The sequence below is a fragment of the Cebus imitator genome, unplaced genomic scaffold (assembly GCF_001604975.1).
Source record: "Cebus imitator isolate Cc_AM_T3 unplaced genomic scaffold, Cebus_imitator-1.0 Scaffold392, whole genome shotgun sequence".
In the NCBI taxonomy this organism is placed as follows: Eukaryota; Metazoa; Chordata; class Mammalia; order Primates; family Cebidae; genus Cebus; species Cebus imitator.
The window spans coordinates 604172-625550 of record NW_016107707.1 but is presented as its reverse complement, the minus strand read 5'-3'; the positions used below and the strand labels follow the sequence as shown (position 1 = coordinate 625550).

The following is a 21379-nucleotide window of genomic DNA, read 5'->3' as shown; positions in this document are numbered from 1 at the left end:
GTACCTGAACCTGCACCTGTGACCTTCCTTCTGTCCCTGAACCTGCACCTGTGGCCTTCCGTACCTGAACCTGAACCTGTGGCCTTCCTTCCATACCTGAACCTGCACCTGTGACCTGCCTTCCGTACCTGAACCTGCATCTGTGACCTTCCTTCTGTACCTGAACCTGCACCTGTGACCTTCCTTCCGTACCTGAACCTGCACCTGTGACCTTCCTTCCGTACCTGAACCTGCACCTGTGGCCTTCCTTCCATACCTGAATCTGCACCTGCGGCCTTCCATACCTGAACCTGTACCTGTGACCTTCCTTCCGTACCTGAACCTGCACCTGTGACCTTCCTTCTGTACCTGAACCTGCACCTGTGTCCTTCCTTCTGTACCTGAACCTGCACCTGCAGCCTTCCATACCTGAACCTGCATCTGTGACCTTCCTGCCGTACCTGAACCTCTTCCCTACTGCTCTCTCCAGCTCAATGATAGGCAGGTGAACCTGTCGGGTTTTCTAGACAAATACCTGGGGGTTATTCCTGACTTCTCCCTTTCCTTCATGCCCACATTAACCCATCAACTAATGCTGCTGGCCAAGACAGCCACTTCCCTGGGCCACTGCAATGGCCTCTTCACTGTCCCCACTGTGTCTTCGGTTAACCGCCTCTCCTCTCACCCCAGATTCCACCCAGAGTGAGCTTCAACGTGTAAGTCACATCACTGTCACATCTAAATTGGCTCATATTTCAAACCTACTCAAAACCACTCAGTGGCCCTCACTGCCCTTCCAGACAAAAGCCAGCTGTCCTTCCTGATGCTCCCTGCGTGGCCTGGAGCCCCTTCAGAGTATGACCCCGACCGCAGTCCTTCCTCCCTCACGACGCTCCCTCTCAGCATCCCTCTTCATCACGCCCGCCCCGTCGCTGTTCCTAGCATGCCAAGCACGCACCTGCCACACAGCCCAGGATTCACCCGCCATTCCTCCTGCCAGTGCGGGTTTTTCTGCCAACAGCTTTGCTCACATCCTCACCTCCCTCGGATCTCTGCTCAAGCATCTCCTTCCAGCACACGCACTATTTCTTACTCTGAATTACTCTTCGTGGCAATCATCATAACCTACTGACACTTATTCCATGCACTCTAGAGTGCACCCTCCTGGAAGGCAGGCCCCACACCGCCCCACCCCCTCTGTGTACCTCAGCAGCTGCCACAGTGCCTGGTGCATGGTGAGGGCACAATGCACGCTGGTGTTGCTGCAGGGCAATGTCCCCTGCGAGGGACCCACTGCAGACGTGGGCAAGGCAGTGACTTGCTGTGCTCAGGCTGAGGCCAGGCGCCATCTCACCCTCCGGGTCCAGTGAACCCCAGGAGTCTCCTGGTTACGGCACCCAGAATGGCCTGCTGCCTTTAGCTCACTCTCTCCCGACACAGGCCTGGGCTTGTGGAAGCATTTGGCATAGGCTGGCAATTGATCCTTTACACCAGCCTTGGGATCCTGGACCTACGATTAATCTGACTTTGAGATCAGAGACTGAGTTGCAGGCAGGTTAAATAACTCTTCTGACGTTACACAGAGAGCGTGTGGACAGAGATCGAAGCTGGGCAGCTACACTGCCCTCTGTCAAAATGACACTTAACATAATTCTAAATATTCACCAGCAGTCCTGAAACAGGAACCGAACTGACAGTGCAGTGATGGCCCAATCGTTTTTGTTAAAACTGAAAATAATTAACTGGCTCTGTGCTTCATTCACTGTCAGGTTTGCCTTTTGCTTTTAAAATAAGTTGTTAAATAAATAGAAATAAAATGGAGTTTTCAGAGAACTGCTAAAGCCTGTTCCACCGCTCGTCTGACTCTCACCAGCACTCCAGTTCAGCCTGTATTCCGTGCCGGAGCTTCTGTGGGCTGCAACAGACAATGTTTGTATGGTGGTACCATGTGAGTTCTAGATTAGGACATTCTTTTGTTGCCCATAAATAGTCCCCCCGCCATCTTTCCCTTTTCATGGCACCGTAATAAAAATGAGGACCTTCCGGAACAGGCTCTGTGGTGGAACCTGCCAGCTCAGCCTGCATTCTCAGGGAGGCCCTGCCTTTACCACTTTCTGATGGTGAAACTTGCACACACTTCTCTAAGCTCTAATGCCTGAGCTCTTTTCTCCTGCAAATTAAGAATCTTCTGTAAATTAAACAGTGCATTTTTTAAAAAATGCATTTTGAATATTAAGGAGTTACACTCATATACAAGCTGATGCTTACTGTTCCTGCCAACAGACTTCTTTGGTGAGATTTCTTATTTTTGCTTGTAGTACTTTCCTCTGAAATTTCTTATTAATTAGAATGTGCATCTGATGCAATTTGAACCTTTGTACAAACGCAAAAGCCCACACGCTCCGACTCCTAGCATGCTCAGTGCCTGATGAACACGCTGAAAGCTTCCTTTATAAAGCAGGTAACTGGGAAGTATTTTCTTTTGGGACCTTCAAAAAAAATGCTGGATATTCCCCTGTAGCCCTCTTTAAGCCACCTACATTTTTTTGCCACATGCAAGAACTGCCTTTTAGCTCTCTGGGGCCGCTGAAGCCTGTAGGTGCTACCACCTGCGTTCCCCGCTAACTCCTTCACTGGGCTTTCCTGGTGTTTTTTAGAATTGTTGCCATGACTATTCGTCCTGGGCCTCATGAACCCACAGCTATGGTGCAGGAAAAATTTGTCATCTGGGGATTCACAAGAGCGAATTTTCCATTAAAAAAACATCGTGTGTACCTGTGTGATTCAGAGAGAAGGTACTTTCTGCTCTACTTAAAACAAGTGAACTGTCCTTGAGTGTGCGTATGAAATGGCCCTCTTCGCAAAACCAACAGTCCATGCTGGCACTTCTGTGTAGACAGATAAAGAAGACTGTATCTGCTCACGCTCAAAAGCTACTTCTGCAAGAACCTACTTTTAATTGCCAATTATAAAATACTGTTTTCCAAAGTCTGTTTGAATTGCGGCTCCCAAGTAGTAAAAAATTGTTCAACACATTTTTTATCAATCAGTAAACCTCCAAAATATATTTAAGGCAATAAAAATCAATGGACTCAGACTATAACTTATTATTAAGCTGATAATCCTCAATTTTATCTAACAATTGTCACTGATCTATCAAGTCTAATAAAGTATGATTTTCTTAATGATAATAAATTAATTCCAGTTTAAATTTAATATTACGTATTTTGACATTATATGGGTGCCAATACTGTTTCTGTGCTGGTTTTTCTACACTATGTAGTTTTGTTTACTGGACTTACTAAAATAAATACAATGCGTCAAATAATCCCAGGTCTTCAAATGTACGACAGCACATGATTGACTGCCCAAAAACAGCCTTATTCTGTTGCACGCTTGACTTGGGCTCCGTTCCATAATTTAAAACTAACAAAGAATTAGAAAGCCTATTGAAAATGAGCTCTGGTGACTCTGATCAAATTTAGAAGATGACCAAGAAAAGGAGAAGCACACAGGTGTATTTTCGAAGCAATTTCACCTTGATTATCCTATACAATCACCAAGGACATTGCACTTATCACATCTATACGTTTGCCCACTGCCAGTGCCACGGACGTCTCATAAACGCTGCATCTCAGCCTGCTCCATGCACATAGCGCTACACTTTCTTCTTCTTCTCCCCTGCCTGATTCTGTGTAGCCCTCCTCACGCCCTGCCAGCTCTCCGGTCTCTCAGGAGTCAGCACTTCTCTTGTCCTGGAATCACGTTCCAATTAAACCCTTTGGTGCGTCTCCTTTCCTCTTTCTTTTGAACCCAACCACATAAACTCTTTCTTGTGTGGGGGGAATAAACAGAGCTGACCCAGGCTCTTTTTCCTCCCTAATCCCCAAGTACTGAAAACTCTCTCCACCCTTTCAGAATTAAGTTCCCTCTTGTCTAGACGGGTTTGATCCAGCGCTACCCTGCAAACTGAGCGTGTTCAAGTCAGGGAGCCCAAGAAGTAACTGGGCAGTCACATAGGAAGCGCTGAGAAAGGACTCCGGTGCCCAAGGTCACGTATCCATCCTCCCGCCTTCCCAGCTAAAACACGGGCTAACGGTGCTCAGCTCATACAGTGGCTCCCAGGATTCACCCAAAACACGTAACAAAAAGGCAGGTGCTCCACACATTGTGGTAGCTATGTTTTCAAGATTTAAAGTGAACTAAATATTAGGAAACTTCAATTGGGATTTGATACAATTATTCTTAAGTCCATTTAGATAATATACAAGTGAGAGGAGACTTCTATAGGAAGGGAAAGAAATAGGACCTGATGTCTTTTATGACGTCTTTCGTGGCTGCTGAAAGACACGCCCTGCTGGCCAGAGTGTGTGAGCCTGGCTTCCTGCTTTGCTAGAAACCCCACTTCTTCAAAAGCAACTGGGCGTGCAGGGTCAAGCGTGAAAAGTGCTCCAAGAACCCAATATAAAATTCCTCTTACAAAAATATCTTCTAATATAAATCATCTCAAATACCTAAGAAAACTTGTAAGTCAAATCTGTTCGCTACAGGAAAATCTGTAACAGCAAAATCATTCACTACGTAAACACCCCCAATGAGGGAAGAAGCTAACACAAGGCACTCATGCCCTGTCATATTTGCAGCTATTTAAAATAACACATTTTGACGAAATTGTGATACTGTATTAGACATGAAAAAAACACAGCACTAAACCACATAGCCTGATCCCAACTGTGTAAAAACATGCACAGAAGCAAGGGAAGTCAACGCACCAAATGGGAAGCATGGTTGTCTCTGGGTGGTGGAACTGAAGAGATTCCTTTCATTATTGTTTTCTGTATCTCACATATTTGCTGCAGTTAGGAGGTACTGTTTTATGATGGACTATTGACCGTATACCTAACAGATTAAAAACTGCTCCAACAGTTAATTTTCTGGAGAGTTTGAGGGGTATTCTACCACTTACTCATTGTTAGCCTTCAGACTAAGATACACCTCTGAAGATGATCTCAGAAAGCTACAGAACTAAATAAGAAAGAGTAACTGCTTCTTGGGGCTAACCTCATATACATATTACTTCCTATTTCAGGCCTGAGTCTACCAGGGAGTGAAACCATTTCATGCTTAGTCAATGCAAAATCACAATACATTTGGCCAAGATGTTTTTTTGTTTTATTTTGTTTTGTTTTTGAGACAAAGTCTTGCTCTGTCGCCCAGGCTGGAATGCAGTGGCATAATCTCAGCTCACGGCAACCTCCACCTCCCAGGTTCAAGTGATTTTCCTGCCTCAGCCTCCCGAGTGGCTGAGATTACAGGCATACAAGCATGTGCCCCCAGTAGATGTGGGGTTTCACCACGTTAGCCAGACTTATCTCAAACTCTTGACCACAGGCAATCCGCCTGCCCCAGCCTCCCACAGTGTTAGGATACAGTCATGAGCCACTGCGCCGGGCCTGGCCAAGGTATTTTAAAGAAAATATAAGGTGCCAACCCTGACATATTCCTCACCTACAAAATGCTACCAAATATATGTGGTATATCAAACAAACCAACTACCTAATGCATTAGCTGGCAAATTTGAAGATTCTGTGTGATTTTACTATGTGCAGACATTTCATTCAGAAGAACACTGTGAACATGCTAGTTTATAGGCTTTGACAGCTGCAGAGAACTTGTAAAGGAAAAGCTTCATTTAACAGATAAAAAAATCCCAAGGCATGGGAAGAGAGGTGTCCACTCAAGATAAGCAGCAATGCTCTTTCCCAAGGGAATACTCAGAAAGGCTCAAAGGCCTGAGACCTGCAGAACGCCTGTTCCTATCGGTGTGGTTAGAGTGCACAGGCTGCCTGCTTCTGTTGGTGAGAGACAGGCATCTTTGTTGGCTCAGCTCTGCTGGACAGAGTCCCAGCTGATGGCTCAGGCTAGTTCCTGGGTGGACTAGACTACAGTCCCAGTACTGTCTCCTACCAGCCACTGCACCTCAGCCAGCCCCCAACACCCACCCCCTCCTCTGCCCAGATCTAGAAGGGTCAGAAGAGCAGATCATGGACAGAGGACACACAGAAAACGTCTTGGCCCTGGGGATGTCCTTCTCTTCCCCGGATGGAAAGGCTGTCTCCAGGCTGTTGCAAAGCCACTGTGTATTCCCCATCCGGTGATGGTTAACACAAGTGCAGACAGGCTGTGAAGCCTCTGGACCCCATTCTTGCAGCACTAACGCTTAGCAACTTCCATCCTGACATTTAATTTCTTAATTATATGCCATCAACATCAAGTTACAATCCTTTTGATTAACCAGAACAATTCTGGGGCAGGGGTCTGAACAGGAAAAGCAGCCTCCTAAGAACATTCACCAGGATGTCGGTTATCACTAGTTTCATTGAAAAAATAAATAAATAAAAGGTGAGAGTTGGTAACGGATACTAAAGGCTAAAATGAAAGAGGGGTTAATGGAAATGATAATGCCAGAACCTCAGGAGTGTCTTTCAGGTCTTCAGATACCTGTGGTTTACGGTGTCTGCACCTGTGCTCAGATGCTCACAGTTCCAGGGCCTTGGCTCAGGCCAGGACCACTGTGAGTCCTTTTCAATGCCAAGTAGCAGAGGCCTGGCTTTCAACGCAACTTCGACTGCATAATGGAACCGTGGAGGGCAATTGAAATGTTGGCACTGCCTTGTCTAACAAGCAGTGACTGTCCTTCATGCACGTGAACTCCTGAATCTTGTTTTAACCTGAGTAGGAGGAAGCACGGTTGACTCGGATATCATCTTCAGTTTCCATTTCTGAAAACATAATGTGCCTTTTTTCTCTGACTCATTTCAGAGACCCCACGCGGGAGCAGCCTTGCTCAGGAAGAAAGCGTGGGTCAGGGCAAGGACTCCATGTATTTACAACAAGTGAAGGGCGTGGGGCTGCAAAGGTGGCCATCGAGGGCTTGCTCAACGGATGTGCTGCTCCCATAACGTGTCTGAAAAGCACCAGTGTCCCTAACATCATAAAATAAAAGCATAGATGGTAACTTACCCAAAGTGACTGGATAAGTTCATGGAAATACAAAAGAGAAGGAGGTTTTTGATCATGATAAAACTAGAGAACATTCCATTGTCCATTCCCAGTAAGAATAGTAGTTGAAGCAGGTGAATATGGAGGAATAACTCTTCCCTTCTCCAGCTTGATCTTGAAGCTGAAAAGCACACAAAGCAGGGAAGCACGTGAACATCAATGCTGTTGTGTCAGAGTTCCTGGAGTCAAATCACACTGCTATCACAACAATTTACAAAGAAGGGAGCCCGACTCCTTCCCAGCACAGCAGCGCACCAGGTGTTTTCCAACAGCCTCACAGGGCAGTAAGTTGGAGCATAAAAGTAAGTATCAAGACGCTTATTTTTACTTCTACTCAGGGTGTAGAATCATCCTAATTTATTGTTTGCTATGTCTCAAATACTGTTTTGTTTTTTAGTACGTTACCAAATAAAGGATTAGTCCAATTTTTAAAATTAACACATTACTTATCTGAGCAACTGTATTATTTTGTATCTGTCAAATCCACAAGTGTAACAATTTTACCTTTCTGAAATATCTGCCACGCGTTCAAAGCCAGCAAGCTACTCCTCGCTCTGCAAGGCACTGAGAAAGTATGTGGAAAGAAGTAGGGAAAAGCACATTTAAGAAACAGGTTTTCTGCAGGATCACAATACCACAACGACCGCCTATGACAACAGAGTGTGGCTACTTTGCCGGCATTGGGTCCCCGCAACTACACAACTTAACCACTGCCTCTGTGCGAGTCTCTCGGCTCCGTGCTGCACCCTCATCAATGCATTTGAGATCCAGGCAGACATTGTCCCTGGGCTCAGCGACCAACCTTAGTGAAAACATACATTTCGCAATATGCGCATAACGCAAATAGGTGCTCTCAGCATCCGAACAGAATGCTTCCGAAACAAGCATTTTCCCAAGAAGCCCCCCCCCCCCCCCCCCCCCATCCCCCGCAAACTCTGGAACCGGGAGACACAACAGGTACTTCCACCTCGGAAGCGAACGCCCTCGGCGACTCCTGCCAAGAAGGGCAGGGTCCATGCGGTGGTCGCCTGGGCACGTCCTGGGGCTCGTCGCGGGACCCGGGCCAGAGCCAGGCGGCGAGCACGCGGCGCTGCATGCGGGAAACCCGGGCGGCGCCTCCCGCCGCCCCTCAGCCCCGAGCCAGGGCCCCCAAGGAGAGGCTGCGCTCCCGCGACCCCCTGACTCCCACCGAGGCTCGCCAGGGCCGGCGCGCCAGTGCAGGTGGGCGCGGGGGCTGCACTGCGGAGTCGCAGCCTGGGCCGCCCCGGCAGCCGCGGTCTCCACCCGCCAGGTCTGCTGCGGCGCGCAGAGGGTCTCCCGCTCCGGGCCCTCCCCGGCTCGCTCCCGGCTCTCGCAGACCTTCCCGGTTCCCGCCCCGGGTCCCCGCCGAGCGCTCGGCCGGGCAGCGCCTTCCTCCCGGGCTGGGAGCGCGCGGTGCAGCGGCGGCTCCGAGTCCCCTGGCCTCGAGCAGCCCGCGCGACACGCGCGCGACACCCGCACGGGGTCCGAGTCCACCCGAGACGCCGCGCGCCTCAGAGCCCCGGGGCTGACGCTGGCCTTGCAGGGGGGCGACCTCGCCCCTCCGGCTCCCGAGACGGCGGCCGCGGGCGGCCCCTGACCCCCACCCGGCGCTGCGCCCCGGTGCCCCGTCCCGCAGGGCTGAGCCGCCCGGACCCCGCGCCTCCCGCGCCCGCTTCAGCCCACAGTCGCCGGGGGAAAGTTTGCGCCCCGGCCTGGCCCCGCGCCGCCCCTCCCCGGCCAGGCAGCCCGCCGCGTCCTCCTACCCCGCGGCCCCGGCCCCGGAGGAGCCGTCGGTGAGGGCGCATCCTCCTCCGCCGCCGCCCGCTCTCGCCAGGCCGGTGCGGCGTCACCGCCCCATGCTGCCCGCGCGAACTTCCCCGGCGCCCCGCGCTCCCGCCGCCGCCCTGCAGCTCCGCTCCCGCCGCGCCCGGGGCCGCGCGCCGCCCTCCGCAGAGTCCCCCGCGCCCGGCGCCCGCGCTCACCTCGCCCGAGCGCCACATGTCGTCTCCGGCTGGAGACCGGCCCTCTGCGGAGGCTCCGGTAGAGGCCGCCAGACGCTCAGCAAACGAGTCCCGGCTCGGCGGAGGGGGCGGGGAGGGCGCGCGGCTCGGCCTGCGCGGGGAGAGGCCCTGCGCGCGCGAAGTTTCCCCGGGGCGCCGCCCGCGGTCCCCGCCGCCCCTCGTGGGACCGCGCTGGGAAGGCGGCGCCAGCCCCGCGTGGCAGCGGCCGGGGCTCCCAGAGCTCTGCTCCCCGGCTCGGCCCTCGCCTCCCTGCCCCGGCCTGGGTCCTGCGGGCTCCACGGCACCCGCGCGCGCCTCCCCGGGCGCGTCTGAGGGAAACTGGCCGGTGCAGACCCTCTCGTCCCGCTCGGACCGGAGCGCAGGGGCCGGGGTCACCGTGGACTCGGCCGGAGCGGAGTCCCTGCCCAGAGCGCTGTCCGTCTGGGGCTTTTCCCAAGTTCCATTTCCTGACCACGGGCCGCGGGGGCCGCGGGGACGGAAGGGCCGGGAGGCCTGGGGCTGCAGGGCTGAGAGCGCGCCCGGGGCGACGGGCCGGGACCCCCCCCAGCCGGGCTTCCGAGCCTCAGCGGCCACGCGCGTGGGGCCTCGCTCAGGTCCTGAGGCCGGTGTCCCGTCCGTCCGGGCGCTGCAGTTCTGGGAGCGGAGGGTGGCGTCCAGGACAGCCGCGCGGCACCAGGGTCCCTTCAGACAACGCGAGCAAGGTGAGGCCAAAGCGCCACAGCCCGTCGTCGCGGGCTGCAGGGCCTGGTTTCCTCTGGAGGTGGGGGGCTCTCGACTGTAACGCCCAGTGGAGAACGTTCCAGACTTACAGGAAAGCCGCCCAGAACTGATGGGAGGTTTGTTTACACCACTGTCCCGTGCCTTTTGTGAAACTGCATTGTTCATAGTCTCTCTTCACAGGGTGATGGTAAAAAGAAGGCAAATTCCTAACTCTCCTCCAGGAAAGATCGTTGGCCTTCCAGTGTAGGAAGCCTCTTTCCAACGATATCTAATACAGTGTGTTCCAAATCTAAGTTACCTACTAGTACTTCTGCACATTCCCGAAATGCTGAAAATCTCTGCAAAAGAAAAATGGTAAATCTATTCCAGGAACAGGACACAAATATACATAAATGTGCAAATATACGGGAAGTGTTACTCCGAATATACATTTAGCCACACTATTAAGTAACTGTTTCCAGTGGTTTCTTCAAAAAATGTGAATGAAACGAGACGCTCATTTGAAAGAATTTTCTAATTCTAAAATAGACATTGAACACATGCATTCACCTTAGTGGTACATCTTTTGAGAAATCAGAAAATGAAGAGAAGATTTCTTCATTTTCTGATTTCTCAAAAGATGTACCACTAAGGTGAAATTCCTTGGCAGTCATTAAATTTTTTAAAGTGGCCAACATGCTTTTACGCTCTGTTTAATATAATTTTCAGCTATTAGGTGTTGGAGTTCTAGACTTAGAAATGCCAGTGACAACTGCTCTTCTCTCGGGATTAAACAGCATAAGGTAAATCAGAGAGTTGGAAGAATTGGGAAATTTAAAACTTCACAGCTTGTCACACGAAGTCATTCAGTGTATATCCGCAAAAAAAAGAAAATGTATGTAAACAAGGAATGACTTTTGTGTTAGTGAGGATTATAAACATTAATTCTTAATAATGAAAGATGTCAGCTGTAAGTGAACATGTTCTTTTGATGGATTATGTTTAAAACTTCCATGTTTTCTTGGTACACTTGCTATCAGTTTTATGTCCACATAACACATATGACTGAATATATAAAAATGATCTTAAGCTGGAGTCATTCTTTAACATTGTATTTAAGCATGTTGCTTAAATTCTTTTCTCCTCCCTGTGATGAAATGGTATGCAACTCTCTCTCCTCCTAGTGTTTATGTGACATAGCCTCACTGCCCTGAGGGGACAGTGACATCTTAAGACCTATCAGGATCTTACAGAAACTCACATTGCTAGAAGAGTGCTTATTACCATTTCAATGCTTTTTGTTTTGCTGTGGAATTCTGTATTTGTGCTGAGAAATAGTAGGCTATCCCTTGACTTCCCATTTGTTCCATGAGCATTTTCTCTTTTTTGAATGTAATAGAGCAAACTCTTGATCTTCGTGGAAGACGGTAGAGGGCACCCTAGTTCCACACAACCTCGGCCTCGGACCAGCCTTGATAAGAATTTCATTTCCAGCCTGAGAGCCTAAAATAGCTGAAGGTGGGGAAGCTGGGCCATGAGTAGAACAGGTGCCGAAAGGGCACCCACCCTGTACCCTAGTCAGGGGCAGGGACTGAGACAGTGACTGTGTTTGCGTGGGTGGGTGTGGTAGATGTGGCCGAGACCTGAACATAGTGCTGTCGTATAAGTGAAAGCATGTTTCATTTATCTTTCTGTGCTTGGCTTATTTCACCAAGCATGTTCTCCAGGTTCATCCATGTGATCAAGAATGGCAGGATTTCCTTCTTTGTTAGGACTAGATAATATTCTGCTGTATATGTGTGTATGTGCATATACATATATATGCACGTTTGTGTGTGTGTGTGTCTGTCTGTCTGTCTCACAGTTTATTTATTCATTTATCCTTTGGCAGACATTTAGCTTGTTCCCGTTATTTGGCTATTGTAAAAAAATGGCAAAATGAACCTGACAGCTCAGTTACCTCTTCCAGATATTGATTTTATTCCCTTGGCTATATCCACAGAAAGGGGATCACTGGGCATAGTGGTTGCCAGGGCCTGGGGGAAAGAGAGATGGGGAGATGTTTGTCAAAGGGTACAAAATTTCAGTTACGCAAGATGAATAAATTCTGGAGATCCACTGTACAAGACCGTGACTATTGCTAACAACACTGTGGTGTGTACTTGGCACTTGCTGAGAGGGTAGATCTTACATGTTCTCATTTCACACACACAAGAGGGCAGCTCTGTGAGGTGATGGGAATGTGAGTGAGTGTGGTGGCGAAGTACACACATATCAGCCAGCAAGCTGAACACCTTAGAAACCAGATTGTACATCAATGAATGGATGAATGAACAGATCTAAATTTCTGCGTTAAAAAAAAAAAGACAAGATACCCCCACAGCTTTACTAATACTGGGCACCCGTCCCCACCTTCCTGCATACCTCCATTCCACTGACACCTGACAGGGTTCTTAAAGGAACATGGTCTATTCTTTTTCACACTTTGCCTCCTTTCTGTAACCAGGAAAATAGAGGCAAATGGGGCTTTAAAAATATTATTAAATTTTTTCTAATTTCATTGTATCAATTTTATCTTCACTAGTGTTTTATTTATCATATTTCTATTTTACCACATTTCATTTTATTTTGTGATGGCTCTAGGGTTTACGCAGGCATCTTTAACTTATCATAGCCTACTTTCTTTTTCTGAGACAGGGTCTTGCTCTCTTGCCCAGGTTGGAATGCAGTGGTGCAGTCTCAGCTCACTGCAACCTCAAACACGTGTGCCCAAGTGATTCTCTCACTTTAACCTCTCAACTGGTTGGAACTATGGGCATGCACCACCATACTCAGCTAATTTTTTAATTTTTAGTGGAGACCAGGTCTCACTATGTTGCCCAGGCTGGTCCTGAACTCCTGGGTTCAAGGAGTACTCCTGCCTCAGCCTCCCAAAGTGCTGGGATTACAGGTATGAGCTGCCGCACCCTGCCTATGGTCATAATTCCATTAACATAATTCCATTTCATGTACAGTATACTATATGAAACTTGCAATAATATACTTCTATTTTCTTCCTATCCTATTCACTCTTGTTGTCACACATATGACTTCTGCATTCAGTGACTTGTCTCTTACTTTAATAATCAATTTCTTTTTTTTTGTTGTTTGTTTGTGAACGTGGAATATCAAGATGCCAACTCTTGTTGACCTGTCCTTCCTTTTAAAAAAATTTCGATAGATTTAAGGACACAAGTGGTTTTTGGTTACATGGATGAATTGTATAGTTGCGAAGTCGTGGCTTCTAGTGCATCTGTCATCCAAATAGTGTACATTGTGCACAAAGGTAATTCTTCACCTCCCTCCCGTCCTTCTCCCTTCTGAGTCTCCGGTATCCATTACTCTGCATGTCCCTGCATACCCACAGCTTAGCTCCCACTTCTCAGTGAGAACATGCAGTATTTGGTTATTTGTTCCTGAGTTGCTTGCTTAGCATAATGGCTCCCCAGTTCCATCCAAGCTGCTGCAAACAATGTTACCTTATCCTTTTTTATGGATAAGCAGGTATTCCACGGTGTATATATGCACCAGATTTCCTTTATCCACATGAGTTGGTGGGCACTGAGGTTGATTCCATATGTTTGCAATTATGAATTGTGCTGTGATAAACGTACACGTACAGGTCTTTTTTATTTGGTGAGTTCTTTTCCTTTGGGCAGATACACAGTATGAGATTGCTGGGTTGAACAGTAGATCTACTTTTAGTTCTTGGAGAAACCTCTGTACTTTTTCCCATAGAGTTTGTACTAATTCACATTCCCACCAACAATGTATAAGCATTCCCTTTTCATAACATTCATGCCAACATCTGTTGTTTTCTGTCTTTTTAATAATGGCTATTCTTGCAGGAGTGAAGTGGTATCTTTTTTTTTTTGGAGACAGAGTCTTGCTCAGTCGCCAGCCGACAGGCTGGAGTGCAGTGGCGTGATCTTGGCTCACTGCCACCTCTGCCTCCTGGGTTCATGCAGTTCTCCTGCCTCAGCCTCCCGAGTAGCTGGCTGTGTGGCATGAGAATCCCTTGAACCCAGGAGGCGGAGGTTACAGTGAGCCAAGATCATGCCACTGCACTCCAACCAGGGAGACAAAGCAAGACTCCATCTCAAGAAATAAAAAAGTAAATTTTAAGAGTCTGAAATTCATCAAGAGTCCACCTGTCTATTAACTTAAGTGCTTCTAAAATCCGAGCACCTGTCATCCCTGATTGGGCACACATGTCATTTCCAGTCCCTATTTGAAATCTCTCTTTTTTATAACACCGTGGATTAGACACTATTATTATTACTGTAATTTTTACATGGACTTTTTAGAAAATTTACCTTTTTTCTCACTATTTTTACTGTCAAAATTATTTTTCCTGGAGTCTTTTCTTCCTCTTCTCTGGTGATGTTTACTGCCTAGATTTCCTTAGTATATGTCTGCTGGATTACATGCCTTCAGAGTGTGTGTGTGTGTGTGTGTGTGTGTGTGTGTGTGTGTGTGTGATTTTTTTCAATCTGAAAAATGCCTTGATAAGGCCCTCCCCTTCTCTCCTTCTTACTCTTTCTTAGTGTTGTTTGTTATTTGAGTAGATTCAGTGTGTCTAAGTGTACATTTTTCGATGCTTTTCTGTGCGGAATGTGTTGTATGCTTTTCTGTTGTATGACTTTGTGGTTTTAATATGATTTTAAAAATCGGTACTGTTTCCTTGTTCTAATTATTTTCTCATTCCTGCATATGAATGAGCTATCATTAGGACTTCTTGCTCTGTCATCCATATTTCTTAACTTCACGTATTTTCAACTTGCTTTTCCGTGCTACATTTATTTTTATTTGCCAGTTTGTGAATTTTCCTTCATGCTGTCTCATTTATTAAAGCTATGGATAAGAATCTAGTCTTAATGAAAGCATTTATTTTCTAAAAGTTGAATTTGGTTTATTTGTCAAATGTGCCTTGTCATTTTGACAGTTTTCTGTTCCTTGCTGACTTTTCATTTTATTTTCATTTATTTATTTATTTATTTTGAGATGGAGTCTCACTCTGTTGCCCAGACTAGGGTGCGGTGGTGTGATCTCAGCTCACTGCAACCTCTGCCTCCCAGGTTTTGGGCATTCTCATGCCTCAGCCACCCAAGTAGCTGGGATTACATGCATGCACCATAACGCCCTGATAGTTTTTTGTGTGTGTTTTTAGTAGAGACAGGGTTTCACCATATTGCCCAGGCTGGTCTCGAACTCCTGACCTCAAGTGATCTGCCCACCCCAGTCTGCCAAAATGCTGGAATTACAGACATGAGCCATCACACCCAGCCTCTAACATTTATATATATTTTAAATACAAGAATTATATGTATACATTTTATATATGTGTATATATATATATACACACACACACACACACACATATATATATGTGTATATATATATATGTATGTGTGTGTATATATATATATATATATATATAGTATTTAAAATATATAGTAATGCCAGCATGGCCATTGTATATCGATGTCTGAATATTCCAGGACCTGAAGTCTTTGTGGGTCTAATTTGTTTCTCCTATTGACTGTCTCTGTGATGATGTCTCATTTACTTGGTGTTGGGTAATTTATGTGTGTAAATTCTACACGCTGTAATTGGGAATACTTCTGTTCCATGAGGATTTCCACTTTTTTTCTACTTGTGTTGGATTTACCAACCTGGATTTACTTTAATAATTTTTTGTTGTTGTTTTGGGTTTTTCTCTGACGAAGAGGTCGGTGTAAAGTTGATTTCCAAACTTCAAGCCAGTTCTACAGCCTCACATATTCATAAGAGACGCTCCTCCTCCTCCTCTTATCCTTTTTTTTTTTTTCTCTCATTTTTCTTCTTTTCTTCAGAAGCTGTGGCAGAAACAAGTTCCCCGAAACCTTCCCTTTTCCGGAAAGCAGCTTTTCAGCCGGCCCTCCCCTTCCCTGAGATTGCGGGAGTTTACAGATCCTGATTCAGTGTAGAAATATCCGATTGTGCCCCCGCTTTTCTTGGCTCCGATGCATAGTCTTCCGTTTCTCGGAGGTAACTGCTCAGCAGACCAGCTTATGTCCTTCAGCGCTCACCCTTGGGAACGTCACTTACTTTCTGAGAAGCACATCACGACATGGAATAGGTCTGTCATAATTTATCCTTGCTTTACTTTCATTGTGTTGGTAGCCATTTAGAGAATCCCATTATATTTCCAGAAATAGATGTTTCTATTCTAGTTTTATACCTATTCTAATGTGGCTTACATTTAGAAGTGTTTCAGTTTTTTCTTTCTGTGGCTGTGAGATCAAGAAAGGCAAAGAATTGACCTTTAATAGGGGCATCCATATTCTGATGATAAATGAGGAGTATGCACTGCATCATCTGTTTTAGGAACTCCAGCTGCCCAATTCTGTATCAAGCTGGTGAACATTTATGTTTTAGCTATGAATTAACACATGGGGAGCTTATCCAGCTCCATAGAAAGCTCAGTAGAAGCAGAATCATGATCACCCTCCAAAAGCAAGTCTTAGCGCCCATTCCGTCAACAGGCAATTCCAACAAATCGTAAGAATCGTGAACTAGGGTTACCTCTCAGGTTGCGACTAATTGTTTTAGGAAAAGTGAGACTCGTGTGAGACTGAAATCACAAGTTAATCAACATTTGTCTGGAAATTTGTAAAAGTAATTATTTATCTTAGACTTTGATATATCAGGATACATGAAGTTCTAAAGTAACCATGAAAAAGTGTTGAAGATAACTTCCATATGTGCTGTTGATAGAAACACCCATTAAAAACAAGAATCTAGAAAGTTTGAAAGTAGAGGATGAGGAAAAGTAGACCATTTAGCTACTAACCAAAAGAAAGCCAGTATAGTCTTAATATCAGATAAAGGAGACTTTAAAGCATAAAGATTTGCTAGAGAAAGAGAGAGGTATCTCATCATTTACTAAGAAGATACAATAATTCCAGATTTCAAATAATTCCAAATTTCCAAATAATTCCAAAGTTATAGTGTCTTTTAAAAAATTAGACTGAAATGTACATAAATTGTCAGATTATTAGAACTTAAGAGAGAAAGAGAAAAATCTGCAATCAACATGGAAGGGTTTTACTCACTTCTCTCAGCAAGTGATTTTTAAAAAGCAACTGAAAAGAATAGGTACGTATACAGAAAACTTAAAGAATTCCCTGTTTTTAACACTGATTAAAGTTACATGGCCACATGCTGAAAACGCTGTAGCCTACAAGGTAGAATACACGTCGGCTGGGTAAGAAAGCAATAAAAATATGATCTCAGAGTATGGTGAATTAAGCTGAAAATCAAAAACAAAAACATATAAGCAAAATCCTCACAGAATATCAATAAAGAAACCTGTCGAATGTCAAAATATTTGTAAGTTAGAAAGCATACTTTTAAATAACTCTTCAGTCAAAATTCAAAATATTTTAAGCTGAATGATAAAAAATATGCCACATCACTACTTCCAGAGACAAAGTTATGATCTGATGAGAATTGAAAATTGCATGTGTACAGAAAAAAGTCTAACAATAAAAAATTTATAAAAATGAAAACATATTAGATACAAAGAAAGTAAAAATAAATATATATAGAAATAAGAGGCCAGGCACAGTGGCTCACACCTGTAATCCTGGCACTTTGGGAGCCTGAGGCAGGAGAATCACTTGAGGCCAGGAGTTTGAGACCAGCATGGGCAACATAGTGAGACCCTGTTAGTACAAAAAATAGAAAAATTGGCTGGGCACAGTATTATGCACCTGTAGTCCTTGCTACTCAGCAGCAGACTGAGGCAGGAGGATTTCTTGAGCCCAGTAGTTCAAGGTTGTACTGAGCTGTGATTGCATCATTGCACTCCAGCCTGGGAGACAAGTGAGAACTTGGCCCTTAAAAATAAAAATAAGAGCAGAAATAATTGAAAAACAGCATCTGTCTTTCTGTTGCTATAAAGGAATACTTGAGGTTGGGTAATTTATAAAGAAAAGAGGTTTATTTAGCTCATGTACAGGAAGCAGGGTGCTGTATTTAGGGAGCCCTCAGGCTGCTTCCACTCAAAGTGGGAGGGAAAGGGGAGCCTTTGTGTGATGAGATCACATAGTGAGAAAGGAAGCAAGAGAGAGGAGAGGGAGGTGCCGGGCTCTTTATAACAAACTCTCCTGGTAACAAACAGAGCAACAACTGCCTCTCTCCGTCCCTCCTGGGATCGGCATTAATCTTTTCACAAGAAATCCACCCCTATAACCCAAACACTGCCCACCATCAAATCTGAGGATCACATGTCAACAGAGGTTTTGAGGGCCAAATATTCAAACAATAACAACATCCAGTAAAAAGGCCAAAAGTCGGTATGAAAAGATAAATAAAAATGATATACTCCTGACCAGATTGATCAGGAACAAAGGAGGGAAGGTAGGCAAGGTACAAATAATTGCTATTATGAATTTAAAAAGGGTAATCACTACAGATCCTATAAATATTAAAATATGATTTTTAAAATTATTTTAAAATTTATGATGAAAATTGACAGCTTGAGATGAACAAGTTCCTAGAAAAATACACTCCTCACAACTGATACATGAAAAATACAAGTAGAATACCATTACTAATAACAAAATTGAATTCATTATTAAAATTCATGGAGAAAACTCTAGGCCTAATTCTATAAAACATTTTAGAAAGACATAAAATGTCTTTCTATACAGACTTACAGAAGTATTTCACCTATTCTTCAAAGAATAAAAAAAATATTTTCCAGTGTTTCTCTAAAGCCAAACTGTGATACCAAAATCCAAATGGAAATTACAAGAAAGAAAATGTTGTGGACAATATCTCTCATAAAAAGAGGTACAAATACATAAATACCAGATAACATCCAGCAATTTATAGGAATGCTAAATGTCATGACCAACTTGGACTCATTTCTGGAATTTGAAGTTAGTTTAACATTTGCACAATTCTTACAGCTCACCAGTAACAACGAAAAAATCTTACTCTCATTTAGTAAATATAGAAAAAAATAAATAATCTTTCATAATTAAAATACAACATGAAGTATCTAAAGGCATATATTTAATCTGATAAAAGATCTATTATCAACACATCAGTTAAAAGAAACAGAAACTTAGAAAGAACATCAGAAGGCCAGGAGTAGTGGCTCATACCTGTAATCCCAGCACTTTGGGAGGCCAAGGCAGATGGATTACCTGAGGTCAGGAGTTCAAGACCAGTTTGACCACCATGGTGAAACCCGTCTCTACTAAAAATACAAAAATTAATCAGGCGTGGTGGCGGGCACCTATAATCCCAGCTACTTGGGAGGCTGGAAGAATCACTTGAACCCAGGAGGTGGAGGTTGCAGTGAGCCGAGATCATGCCACTGCACTCCAGCCTGGGCAACAGAATGGGAATACGACTCAAAAAAAAATTTTTTTTTAAGAAATGAGCATCAGATACAATGTCAATATAAAAATAAAATTCTAAAAATGATACCACTTATATTAGCACTTAAATTTATTAAATAAACTGAGAATAAATCCAACAAATATTCAGAATCTCCTTACAGAAAACCATGAAACATTATTAAGTGAAATTAATTAAGTCCTACATGAATAAATACCTTTATTATATTCATTGATTGAACTCACAATATTAATTCTCTATCACGGTGATCAATAAAATCTTAGCAGTATCCATAAAAATCTTGGCAGGTTCTCTAAAAGTCAGAATTGATATGCTTTCTGAAAATTTCCCGTTAAGTATTTGGAGATTAGTAACACATCTATATAACCTATAGATTACAAAAAAAAAAAAATTACAAGGAAAATTAGAAAATATTTTAAATGTAATAATGAAATACAATATATGAACATTTGTGTGGTAAAGTTAAAGCAATGCTTAGGGAAAACGTTATAACTTATCAACTTAGTGGTTCATGTAAATCACTAAGCCCATAGAGGAGCAGGAGAGAAAGAGCACAAATTGCCACCGTTTCCCAATAGATGTTCACTTTATGATAAATTGTTGTCCTAAATATTTTGTTGTGTGCATTTTGCATGTGATTTTTACAATACAAATATTTTCAAAAACTGAAGAAAATAATTATGCATATGCATACTGCTGTTTCTATGAGGATAACCATGGTGATTTGGTACTAGTGTCAGACATGTGCTGTCTTGCACACACAGCCCAGCCACAAGCACTGTCCGCTTGTGGCCAGTCCTGTGACATCCCTACCCTCACCCACTCATCCCCTCAGAATTACTTTTAAGTGAAGCTAAGATATCATATCATTTTATCCATAAATAATTCATTTTGTTTTCGACACACACATTCTTAAAAAAAAAAAAGCAAATTGTACAACAATGCTGATACTATCATGCTATTTTTAAGGGTTTAGGTGTTTATTGCCTAATTTGGGTGCACATATAGAAAGCCTTGGAAACTTACATATCAAGTCAGGATATAAATATGTTTGCTTCTCTAAAAAGAATTGTAAGATGATTTTCTTTCAGGACATAGTGCTTCACACCCTGTATGCTTCCTTCGGACATACTTGTTGCACCCATGATACCCATTTCAGCCTGTATTTTAAAGTAGGACTTCAAATATATCTAGAGTTGACCACATCTTTGCCAAGAAGGAGAGGAGATATCCATGTCTGGTAGCTTAAACACACGCGCGCGCGCGCACACACACACACACACACACACACACACACACGCACGCACACACACCAGAAAGAGTTTATTATAGATAAATAAAATAGATAAGCAGGTAAAGTGCTGGGAAGGGCAGAGACAGCAGGTCTGATGTAAAGGTTTGACATGCCTTGACCACACACCTTCGGTAAGGCTCTGAACAAGTAACAGAGAAGAGTGTGGGAGTAACAGCATGTGGTCCGTTCTGGCAGCATCTATGGTGAGAATGATCATTATTCTCAACAATCAGACCGTTGGCCTCTCACAAAATGTCAGCATTACTTAGAAGAGACATCCGCATTTTATAAAGGACCCTAGAGGAGTCCTGCTGAGGAACCTCAATCACATGAGAGTGAAACTCAACCGTTTTGGAAAGAAAAACAAATAGCTCTGGGTTGATGAATGGTAGGGAGAAGGAAAGAAATCAGCTCCTTTTCATGCTCTATATTGTCATGTACCAAACATGATCAAGAATCTCCACTACAAAGTGAGGTTGCCTGCCCTCACCTTCCCAACAAAGTTATCATTTAGGAGACCAGGTATCTTGCTGACATTCACAACTCTTTGAATAAAAAATATATCTGCAGAGTTTGGATAAGGTCGGCTGTTGCTTGCATGATATTTTAAGCCCAGGAGAACAAGCTAATTCCTAAGTGAAATGGCTTGGAACTTGGATCAAGTTCAGCTGCGTTGATTCAGCAAGGCATGACAGGTTAAAAAAATTAAAAGAAGAGGCCAGGTGTAGTGGCTCAATGCCTGTAATCCCAGCACTTTGGGAAGCCAGGCGGCTGGATCACTTGAGGTCAGGAGTTCAACACCAGCCTGGCTAACATGCTGAAACCCCATCTCAACTAGAAATTAAAA

General features: G+C 44.5%; 2 protein-coding genes across 5 annotated transcripts in view; one reads left to right on the top strand and one right to left on the bottom strand.

The window, feature by feature from the left end:
* Positions 1-9187, bottom strand: part of GABRA5 (gamma-aminobutyric acid type A receptor subunit alpha5) — a 69435-nt gene extending 60248 nt beyond the window's left edge. Inside the window, exons 1-3 of one of the 4 annotated variants that reach the window (XM_017508497.2) lie at positions 9045-9187; positions 7546-7605; positions 7003-7162 (exon numbers count right to left, since the gene is read on the bottom strand). In XM_017508497.2, coding sequence (XP_017363986.1) covers positions 7003-7088 — 86 coding nt within the window. In that variant the 5' untranslated portion in view covers positions 7089-7162; positions 7546-7605; positions 9045-9187. The other 3 variants (XM_017508496.2, XM_037731340.1, XM_037731341.1) reach the window with 3 other exon arrangements.
* The window catches only part of GABRB3 (gamma-aminobutyric acid type A receptor subunit beta3), a 344831-nt gene that overhangs the window by 49905 nt on the left and 273547 nt on the right, over positions 1-21379 (top strand). The window lies entirely within an intron of this gene.